At 48.2% G+C, this 11,623-nt stretch overlaps 1 protein-coding gene across 1 annotated transcript in view; it reads right to left on the bottom strand.

Annotated features, from left to right (window-relative positions):
* Positions 1–6,077: 6,077 nt before the first annotated feature.
* The window catches only part of QARS1 (glutaminyl-tRNA synthetase 1), a 90,579-nt gene continuing 85,033 nt past the window's right edge, over positions 6,078–11,623 (bottom strand). Inside the window, exons 22-24 of the mRNA XM_073591885.1 lie at positions 11,001–11,067; positions 8,769–8,894; positions 6,078–6,289 (exon numbers count right to left, since the gene is read on the bottom strand). Coding sequence (XP_073447986.1) covers positions 6,239–6,289; positions 8,769–8,894; positions 11,001–11,067 — 244 coding nt within the window. The 3' untranslated portion in view covers positions 6,078–6,238. The remainder of the gene's footprint in view (positions 6,290–8,768; positions 8,895–11,000; positions 11,068–11,623) is intronic.

The raw sequence follows: 11,623 nt of genomic DNA, 5'->3' as shown, positions 1-11,623 counted from the left end.
CCTTAAAGAGAAACTGCAGTCTGCTCAGATAATTTGTAATAAAAACATCTTTGCCATTCTGACGCTTCCCTTCAATCACTTTGCATATTATTTTATATATACCGTGATTCTGTACTTGCAAATATGCTGCAGAAATCTCCCTCCACTGATTCTGGCTGCAGCCATTTTAACTGTGGGCAGCTGAAGCTGCTGCCTGTTCACTTCCTGGATTTACAGAGGCACACCTCCAGCTCTGCAGCCCTCAGTGGCCCTCTTACTACCCTGAGCCTGATAACAAAATCACAGGCTAAAGACCCGTAAACACGATCTGAAAATCGTACGAAAAATGCCGCTTTCGAATCAATCGTACAATAATCAGATCGTAAGTACAGAGTTTGAGAGCCAATCAGGACAGTCCATCCGATATTATTCTATCGGACATGCACGGAAATTTTTTTCATACAATGCCAGATTGTGCGATTTTCATCTAATCAGTACAGCTTTAATTCGAAAATGCATTACAACACATGACATCGCTTCGGAATTTTTATTCTGTTGTACGAGAATTTTCATGACTTTTAGTAAACTCTTCAGATTCGATCTGAGATTAGCATGCAAAAAAAAAAAAACAAAACACAACAACACGGACAATCATTTGTCCGAAAATCTCATCATGTGTACGGGGAATTAGAGTTACTGAGCTTCCTGCCTGGCTGCTGCACCAGTCACACAGACAGGTGCAGCAGCCGAGGAGTTGAGCTGTGGGGTGGGCGGAGCTTGCTGTTGAGGCACTAGTTCCGGTGTTCTGCCATATAGTGTCCTCCTATCAGATAGTGTCCACCCATGCCGAAAATGTCCGAAGTTGATCAGCTGACCATCAGCTGTACACGGCGCTCGGGCACCTGTTAGCGATGGCTGTGTAAGAGGGGCGCGGCCTCGCTGCGCTCGCCACGCTTCGGGCGCGGCCTCGCTGCGCTCGCCACGCTTCGGGCGCGGCCTCGCTGCGCTCGCCACGCTTCGGGCGCGGCCTCGCTGCGCTCGCCACGCTTCGGGCGCGGCCTCGCTGCGCTCGCCACGCTTCGGGCGCGGCCTCGCTGCGCTCGCCACGCTTCGGGCACGGCCTCGCTGCGCTCGGCAACTATTTATTCTAACTCTATGTCCACTTGGATAGTAGGGAATGATCCTGGACATAGGGTAAGAATAAATGCGCAGGCGCCGTGTACAGCTGACGATCAGCTGTTGAACTTCGGAGACTTTCGGCGTCTCGTTTGTCCTCCGTACTGCGCCTGCGCAGTACAGGGCGGACACTTCTGGATAGGGGACTGTATTCGACAAGACACCGGCACCTTATATCCACAGTGGGCAGAGCCTGATGGGGTTGCTGAGTCTAGTTCCCCATCAGGTCCGTCTTCCCTTAGAGCCACAGTGTGGATGGCAGTGGGTGGACTGCATAGCCACTAGACAGCTCAATTGTGGCTATGAAATCCACTCAGTGTCCACAACATTGGAGGTGGACCTGGTTGATAACTAGTATTGGCATCCCCATCAGGCACCCCCACCACTGTCAATGTTCACTCCTACGCCATTGGTCGCATCCTGGAAACCAATGAGACTATGCAGCTGACAGCATCATAGAAACCAGTGACAGGTGGGCGGCGCTGGTGGCACATGTAAACATGTCCTACTCTTTACTACATAGCAGCCCCACTCTGATCTGTCTCTATACATCTTTAGAGTTGGTTCTAATTATCTCCAGCTTCCTTATCTACAAACTGGCAGTAATCCTTTTTGAATTTGTCACAGCCCTAGCTGGTAGGGCCAGCTATCAAAATACAATAGCTACCATGGCATATTTGTCCATCTGTGCTGTATAGGATGGAAGAGGGAATCCGTTACAAAAATAACAGACATGTGGTACCTACCTGCTCTGTTAAATGGTTTTGCACAGTGTGGCCCCGATCCTCCTCTTCTCGGGTCGCCCGCCAGAGCTCCTGGCTGCTCCTCTTCCTCCAGTGCCCCCCCCCCCATAGGAAGCCGCTTCCTATAGGGGCACTCATGCAGTCTCGCTCCTGAGTCCATATACACAGACAGCGGAGCATGGCCCTGCCCCCTCCTCCCTTGTCACAGAGTTTGATTGAGCTGCTATGGATCTGCCCTGTGAGGAGGGAAGGAGCAGAGAGAGCTGCTGTTCTTATGCACAGCGCTGGATCGTGACAGGGCTCAGGTAAGTAAAAAGGCTAGGTTCACACCTATGCGTTTTTTGAAGAAACGAACTACAGTCCATTTAAAATGATTTCCTATAGGACACATTCACATCTATGCTTTTTTTTTTTCAGCTGCTGCGTTTTTGGAAAGGGTCAGGGACTTTATTGAACCAAAAACGCACCATTTTGCATTTAAAAAAACATTTAACAGAGAAGCTGTAAAGAAGCATGAATTGCGTTTGACACAATTTTGCCGTGTTTTGCAGTTTTTAATCTGCCCAACAACAAATTAGCCAAAATAAAAAATAAAAAAAAGCATAAAGAATGCAAAACTCATCAAAAAATGCAGCACGCACTGTAGAAACAGATCAAAAGCAAACTGTAAGGGTGGGAACCAGGCCTAAGGGGGGGCTTGGGGGGGGAGCTGGATAATAGGATTTTTGACTTACCATAAAATTGACAGACACAGCACTCCATTATTCAGGCTTATATCGCCCTCTACAGGAGTGGGACACTAGGCAGAAAAAAAAAAAAAAAAAAAAGAAGGACTTGGCTACACCTATGGGTAGTCCTAGATGATATACACCCCCCTCTCTGCTATAGGCCTTCAGTTTAGTAACAAGCAGTGTCAGAAGCATCCAAACTCCTTAAGAGGGGTGGGTGCTGTGTCTGTCAATGAACTCAGAGAAACAGATTTTACGGCAAGTCAAAAATACCATTTCGTTCATTGACAGACACAGCACTCCATTACTTAGAACCATAGGGACGTCCCAAAGCAGTGCCAAACATGAGGTGTGGGACAACGAAAAACCCAAGGCTAACACAAGAGCCAACCAGGTAACAGGAGCTCAACCCGAATACCCCAAAAGACCCTCTAAACAGTAGCCTGCAACACCATGCGGCCAAAAGAAGCATCCTCAGATGCTAGCACATCCACATTGTAGAATTTTGTGAAAGTGTGCACCGACAAAAAAGTGGCCACCTTGCAAACCAGCGCAGCTGAAGCCTGATGATGGAAGGCCCAAGAAGCAACAAGCAGCCAAGTAGAATGCGCCGAAACAGCGAAAAGAGGAACCCAACCCCTGAGAGAATAGAGTCATCCTCTGTCTGATCCGTCTAGAGAGGTCGCAGAAGAAGCAGACACCCCCTTTTTTGACCTGTCCGTGATCACAAACAGTAAGTCTGATCTCCGCAATGGCCCTGTGACTGCCAAATACACCCAAATCGCCCGAACACTTTCAAGGCATGTAAGGTAAATTCCCTTAGGACATTTTGACCTGGAACACAGGGAAGGCAATACAACATCCTTAGTCAAAAGGAATCCGAGGAGGGAACCACGGACAAGGGCGAAGAACCACTTCATCTTTGTGGATCCCCAGGTAAGTAGTATGACATGGTAGCGCCTACAGTTCCGACACTGCGAGCAGAGGTGATGGCAACCAAAAAAGCCACCTTCTGGGACAGAGCAAGCAGAGGAACCTCCCGAATATTTCCAACGGGAGGCGCCTATAGAACCGAACGCACCAAGAGTAGATCCCACAGCGGTAGAAGCAAGCGCACTGGTGGAGGCAGACGTCAAACTCCTTGATTAAGAGTACGCACCACGTACGGACCCGCCAAGGCCGACACCTGACCCTTGATGGTATGCAAGGCCAAGTTCTGCTGAAACATCCCCCCCCCCGTGAAAGAAGGTCGAAATCGGAGCCACCAAGAAAGAACGAGGATAAATGGCAAGCGCTCTCGGCTTGCCAGACCAGGTCAATTGCGTGCCGAGAAGGACTGCATCCGCTACGAGGCCCTCCCCCCCCCATTTCAGACTGTGGAAGACATTTACACTTCCCTCCTGTGAAGGACTTGTAACAATGTCATCCAGGGTAGCCCCAAAACAGACAATTGCCTAGAAATGGTAACCCAGTCAGAGCTTTTTTAGAAGCCCAGTCCACGGATCAACACTTAAGCCCCAATACATGTCTAAGCACCACTGCAGAAACAGAGAGCTTAGCAACCAAGGGAACTGCGTCCAAGAGTCATCGCATACAAACTGCAACCCCCAGACCAACTGGTCCGCTAACTCAGCAAAAGCAGAGGGAATCTGCTCCCCCCTCCAGGTATGTCAGCAGGATCCTTAAAAGCCAGAGACTCCTCTACCAGAATCATGGTCGCCTTGCGCAACCTAGAGACAGTCCACTCTTTGAGGGAGCCCACGAGAGATACCTCATGGCGAAGCGTCTTTGGAACCACAAAGGGACACTTTGTACCCTCCCAGGCTTTACGAACAAATATTCCAAAATAGGAGGGAGAAGGGAATGCTTTTGCCGTGCGAGACAGTTTATGGGTGCCAATGAGACCGACGCCTCAGCCGCAGCTGCATCCTCCATCTTTAAAGTTTCCCGCACAGATGTAATAAGGGAGACAACCAGCACCTTCTTGTGCGCCACTGCAGTTGTGGAGGAACAAGCTCACTGACAGGACAGGGAGTGTGGCCACCAACTCCGCAAGGTGGGGCATATCCAAGACAGCAGAGCCAGACATAGGATCAGTCGAGACCGCTGAGGCAGGGGAGGGGTGCCATTTACTAGCCTATATGCCCAAGCGCCACCTGTGAAAACGCAAAAAACACAGGGGGGGACGCCGACTGAGACCTCCTTAGGCCCCGCACAGGGGCGTCACCGAGGTCCCACACGAGGTACGTCGACCGAGGCCGCGTACAGGGGGTGCTGACCCAGGCTCCCCTCACAAGGGGCACTGGCTGAGACCCCGCACGGGGGGCGCCTACAGAAACCCCACCCCACTGAACTGCGAATGCTCGGTAGGCCGCAAAGCTGCAGCCTAAATTAGTGGAGGGCCGCCACAGATCTGCAGATGCCTGGTCACCCCCACACATTAGGTGCCAAGGTGTACCCCCCCATGGTGACAACCCTGGAAGGGAGGGGTGGACAGTGTCCGAAAGCACCCAAGTCAGAGGCCTGGGCCTCACCCGGGGAAAGGGGGGGGGGGGGGGGGGAACCCTAGAGGGACTGACCACCCCAGGAAGTACACGCGCCCCACACCACTCCAGGGAAGGAGAGGAGGGGGCCCATTACTTACCGCTCCAGCGAGTGCGTGGGGGTCACTCTCCCAGACAGATCCTCCTCGCCACCGAAGTGGGGGGGCTGTCGGCCATGATAAACTCTGCGACACAGGCTGAGACCCGGAAGTATGCGTTCTCGCAAGCTGTTTAATTCGCAGGGCCAGCCCCCGTCCAGTGGGACTGTCGAGGCTGACCTAGCGCGTAGCTGCGGTCTGCACGCGCTTGCTGGCCAGACTGGGCAAACCACTGGATCCTGGTGTCCAGCCCGTCACCCAGCAGTTGATTGTAGATCTCACAGGAAAAAAAACAAAAAAACTGAAGGCCTATAGCAGAGAGGGGGGTGTATATCACCTAGGACTACCCATAGGCATAGCCAAGTCTTTTTTCTTCCTAGTGTCCTACTCCTGTAGGGGGCCATATAACCCTATGGTTCTGAATAATGGTGCGCTGTGTGTCAATGAACGAATGAGAAACAGAAGTTTTCTTACCTTCATGCATAGAATGCATGAGGGCAAAATACTTCAGCCTTTAGAACCACTTTAAAGAGGTTGCAGAATCCCAATAACCTTCATTTTTGCACTGGATACATTATTCCCAATCGCATTTTAATCAATATTGACCAATAGACAAGTGCAGCTAAAACATTTTTTCCAGCTTGCACAAAGAACTCCACCCATGTTAGAATAAAAAAAATCCCACCTACATTTGGGCACCTAGTTACCAAACTTTGTTGCAGCTTGAAATAAGATGAACAGGGTATAAATGAAGAAAAGGGAAAGAGTTCCCCCCAAATATTCATCAGAAAAAGAAAACATTCAACAGGATTAAATGTGCATATTTATTCAGTTCCATTTGAAAATAGTAATAAAAACCAGTTGGACTTTGGATAGAGCTTCATTCCCATCAAAGTTAAGGCAAGCAGGTCTCATGGTCATTGTGCAGTCTTGTGTGCCAGGATATTGCATCTGGAGTTGGTGTGAGACATTCAAAGTTTCCCAGGGTCCTCCTTGAGGGTCACTGTTCTGTTAAATACAATCTGGAAGGGAGAAAAAGACAGACTAGATACCAGGAAGCAAATGTCCAAGAGCAAAAACTGTCCCAGAAACCATAAATATCAAGCGGGGTTGATTTACTAAAACTGAGTAGTGCAAAATCTGGGGCAGCTGTGCATGGTAGCCAAACAGCTTCTAACGCCAGCTTGTTCAATAAAAGTGGAGCTCTACCCAAAAGCTCTACCCTCCACTGCCACATTTGGCACTTTTTGGGAGGCAGGGGGGAGCAGGTACCTGCTCCAACTTTGGTCTCAGATCGTCACAGCAATCTGAGCCAGAAGTCCCCCCCTCCTTCCCCCGCAGTCTTCTAGGACACATCACAGGTCCCAGAAAACCATGGGACCATTCACAAGGCGCAGTGCGGCTCGCGCATGTGCAGTAGGAGACCAGCTGTGAAGCCACAAGGAGATGCCGACGCCTGGACCTGAAGCCGATTGAAGAATCAGCTTGGGTGAGGACAGTGCTGGATCCCTGGACAGGTAAAGGACCCAATTTTTGGGGGGAGCCTGGAGCACTAAGCGTTGACAAAATCTGGAAGCTGATTGGTTTCTATGCATAGCTACACCAGATTTTGCACTCTTTGGTAAATCAATCCTAGCGTGTCCCAGTCCCAGGATCTCCCAAGCATGAGCGTGCCCCTTCTCTAGGCCCCTTAAGCATCACAATGTATGCTGTCCTGAGATTCCCCAAAAGTGAGAGTGCCCCTGTGCTGGGACCTCCAAGCCTCAGCGTGCCACTGTCTCTGAACCCCAAAGCATCAGTGTGCCCTTTTCCTGGTAATCCCAATCGTCAAAACAGCCTGTTCTGACATCCCAAGCGCCGTGCCTAAGGACCTCCAAGTCTCAGCATGATCCTGTTCCAGATCCCCCAAGCCTCGGTGTTCCCTTGTCCCATTCCTTAAAGTACAACTAAAGGCCATTTTTTTTTTAGTTACAGTGGAGATAGATTAGAACACCTGTCAGTTTTTTTTATGGTTGTCTGTGGTCCTGTTAGGGAGATTCATCCTCTCCATTTGTCTTGTTTACCATTATTATTGAAAGTAAAAGTAAATCCCAAATTTTGGGTTGTCCTCAGAAAAGTAATAGAGGGGAAATCTTCCAATGGGGACATAGTTCTGATGACCTGGGGATCCCCCTAATTTACAGGAATTTTCTCTCAATTCCTGTTTTGGCAATGGGACAGGCAGTGAAGGGAAATCTCCCCAATGGGACACAGATGGCAAAAAATAAACAGACAGGGGTTAGGACCCTCCCTTAATCTAATCAAAAATAGAAAAAAAAAATAAAAAGCAGCCTATAGTTCTACTTTAGGCCCGTTTCACTGGGGGCAGATCCATTATGTGGGATCCGCTTGCTCAGCAGAGGATCGCTCCGCTGATTTCTGCCAAGGATGAGCTCCGGCATGTTCGCACAGCCCACGTACAGAGCCCGCCAGAAAATCGGCACTGCGCTGCGCTAATCACAGGTAGTGAGACATTTCCCGATCTCTGCAGCTGCGCATCGGGACAAAATCTCATTGCCTGTGATTAGCGCAGCACAGTGCCGACTTCCTGGAGGGTTCTGCACGTGGGCTGTGCGAACACGCCGGGGCTCATACTTACTGTTGAGCAGGCAGACAGGTCCAGTCTCTGCTTACTGAGCATAGCGGAGACGGAAACCCAGCCCTGCTTTCCACTATGGATAGATCAGATGAAAAACGGACCGCCTGTCAGCTTTCATCTGATCATATCCGCTGACATGCGCCGCTCCATAGTGTTGAATGAAGGGTCCGATCCGGTCCGGTCCGCCTGAAAAACTGACAGGCGGACCCGATTGGACAGACCGTGTGAAAGAGCCCTTAAGTCCCAAAGTCAGTTAGGATCACAGCATATTGTTAGACTGGTCCTTTAATTTCTTAAGAGGGTTGTGGATAATGACCTAATATTTTTGAGATCTGCACACAGAGATAAGCACACATCTTATTGGACTTTTCACACCATCAATCTTGGCTGAATATATTTGCCAAATTCTGCCTTGACAGCCCAGAATTGTGATCTGATGTGCAACGTTAGATTATAAGCTTTTTAAATGGATTGCAAAATAGTTTCTTCACTGCTGGTCCATCTTCAATAAACCATAAAAAGAATGAGATTCTTTCCTAGTGAAGTAGGATCCATTAAAAAAAATTCCAGACAGATTACCAGACTAAATAAGCATAATCAGATACACTTTTTATATTGCTTATTGTACCCATATTATACATAATTGCAGATACCCGCGTGCAGGGATATATGGCAGCAGGACAGTCTATCCCTCTGCGACGCACTTCTCCCTGCTCTATTATGCATCACCTCTTGTCCTGGCACCTACCATAATCTGCCAGAGGGTTTTAATGATGCAGTCTATGACTGTCCATTATCTGCATGAAGTCTGCAGCCACAGCAGCAAATAGAACTGTGATAAGCGATGCACAGAGCTCACTGACCTTCTCTGGAGTGGTGTCTGGATCCACAGAAAAATAGCCCAGCCTTTCAAACTGGAACTTCTCCAACACTTTACAATTCTTTACAGACTGATCCACCAGGGCGTCTGAGATGATGGTCAAAGAGTCCTGTAAAAGCAAACAAGTATGCACCATGGAATAAATATCTAGCCATGAATACATGCTAGTATATAAATTTCTAATCTGTGGAGAGGTACTAAAGTCCCCCCCCCCCCCCCCAATTTTTGTTTTGGGTCTAAGCTTGCACAGGGCCGAGGACTCTTTCCTAGGCCGTTACACGACGCCTGCTCAAGAGAACAAGAGCAAGAGATGCATTTCCTGCTGAAAGTAGTCCTTCTAGCACAGTCCTGTCTGGCAGAGCAGGGGACCACTTTTTTCCTCTGCAGTAGTTGGGTACCACTTGCAGGTCTTGTCCCTCCTCCAACCTGAGACTGGACGGTGAAAAAAAAGGAAACAGCTTATGGATGAGCTATCTCTCTTGCATTCTGCTGTCTTCTCCCATCAGCATGCACCTTGCTAGGACATGTCGCTTGTTAGGACATTAGCACAACCAATTGGTGCCTCGTGCTGCTTCTCCCTCTCCCAGTCTGAGTTTTGCTATATACAGGGGTCCAAACTAACTGGTTGATTTACTAAAACTGGAATGTGCAAAATCTGGTTCAGCACAGAAACCAAAAAGCTTTCAGGTTTTTCTTTGGTCAAAGCTTAATTGAACAAGCTGAAGTTCGAAGCCGATTGGCTACCATGTACAGCTGCACCAGATTTTGCACTCTCCAGTTTTAGTAAATCACCCCCTTAATGTTGTATTAGGCCTTGTTCACGTACGGTGTATCAATGCGTACACCCACACGCGAGGGCTGTTTTTTTACCGCACAGGATGCACAGGTGTTCTGTGCACCCGCCTGCAGGCAAGCACATTCATGTCAATTGGGATGCAGTGGCAGCGTGGACACAGCCGCTGGTCCCAATTTGACATCTGTGCAGGTGTGGGTTCATGTCCCTAAACACAGAGGGGGTTATTTATGAAAGGCAAATCCACTTTGCACTACAAGTGCAAACTAAAAGTGCAAAGTGCACTTGAAATTGCACTGAAAGTGCACTTTGGAAGTGCAGTTGCTGTAAATCTGAGGGGTAGATCTGAAATGAGGGGAAGCTCTGTTGATTTTATTATCCAAATCATGTGCGAGCTAAAATGCTATTTTCCTTGCATGTCCCCCTCGGATCTACAGCGACTGCACTTCCAAGTGCACTTTCAGTGCAATTCCAAGTGCACTGAAAGTGCAGTTTGCACTTGTAGTGCAAAGTGGATTTGCCTTTAGTAAATAACCCCCAGTGTGTGCACTTGGGGGTTATGCACCTGCATGGAAGTCATAATGACAAGGGGATAATTAACAAGGGGAGTGTAGAGGTGGGCGGGGAGTCTACTGACATCACGACTCCACCCACCGAGCTCCAGACAACAGACCCGCCTACAGAATCTGCAGTTTTTCGGGTCTCATAACAGACAGAGGGGAGACATTTGACAGGTAAAGATACATGCAGGAGGCGTGTCTATCCTTATAGATAACCCCTATGGCGGTAGTTTAGAAAGGATGACATTGGGTTTACATCCACTTTAAGGATTACAGCGCTGCATGCATATTTTAGATCTACCTAGAGCCCGGTTAATGTGCCTACTGTGCCCAATGAGAAACACTACCGAATAATGTCTCACTTCTCTGACATACAATATCAAATCTATCATAAGCTTGGAAAGCAAAGATGTGTAAACTGTACATTTTTATGATGGTAAAAGACCAGGTCACTTAAAACAGAACTTTACTCCCTCCAGCGATACAAAGCCTGAGAGCTTCCTTGCTGGCACGGTCATCTTTCACCTGGTCATCTTCAAAGTTTAGCCATCTTAATTGGCCGCGCCCGGATGACGCAACTTCCAAGCAAGGGCGAATGTTCATTCATCCCAGCAGATGCCGAAATTGTACTTTGTATACTGAGCTGTGCATGTGCAGCTCAGTATACATTGTAAAAAAAGATTGCTAAACAGGCACGCAAGAATCCTTTATTGCAGTATGCATCTTCAGCAATAAAATGCCTATCTGCTCACACATTGATATTTTTGGTTCGGCTTTAAAAATTTCTGCTCTTTACGCTGTCTTTTTTTCGAGAAGCTCATAAAATTCACAACATGCTTTTGTAAAGCTTCTTTATACGTACAGGATTTACATCGTTTAAGAATCCACCGGGAACCTCAGAAGGATCCTCAGGACTTTTGTGCATAAATCTGAAAGAAAGATAAGATTAATCTGCATTTTCTGTTGTGCTCACAGAGGAATGCCTCCCACACCTCAGTCATCGTTCTGTAAATGCACATTCTTCATCAGGGAACCCTACTGCATTCCCCAACCATCTGTTCCCTCCTTCAATGCATATACTTATCCTACGCACACCATTTCATCAACCCACCCACTTACAGTAGGTTTTCCACACCACACATACGGCTCCTTATAGATTACAGTGAACCATTCATATCAGTCCCTCCCCAGAGGAGCTTACATTCCAACGTGCCTCCCACAGTAATAAAAGACACACTTACCCAATGTTAGACAGAACCCAACTAACCAATGATTTTGGGAGAAAACTGAATGAGTTTTTTTTTGTTTTTTACAGAGGGCACTACAAATAACAGTCTCCCTTGGTGGGAATCATAAGCAGAAACATGGCAGGGAACACCAAATGCACCAACTACTGAGTCTCTGTGCTACTTGATCATACTCTGTGCATTTGATTTAGCTTCTTATTCTGTATGATCTTTCAGTACTCTACTAGTCCTCGGCCCT

The sequence above is a fragment of the Aquarana catesbeiana genome, linkage group LG07 (assembly GCF_042186555.1).
Source record: "Aquarana catesbeiana isolate 2022-GZ linkage group LG07, ASM4218655v1, whole genome shotgun sequence".
Taxonomy (NCBI): Eukaryota; Metazoa; Chordata; class Amphibia; order Anura; family Ranidae; genus Aquarana; species Aquarana catesbeiana.
This window is presented reverse-complemented; position numbering and strand designations above follow the sequence as displayed.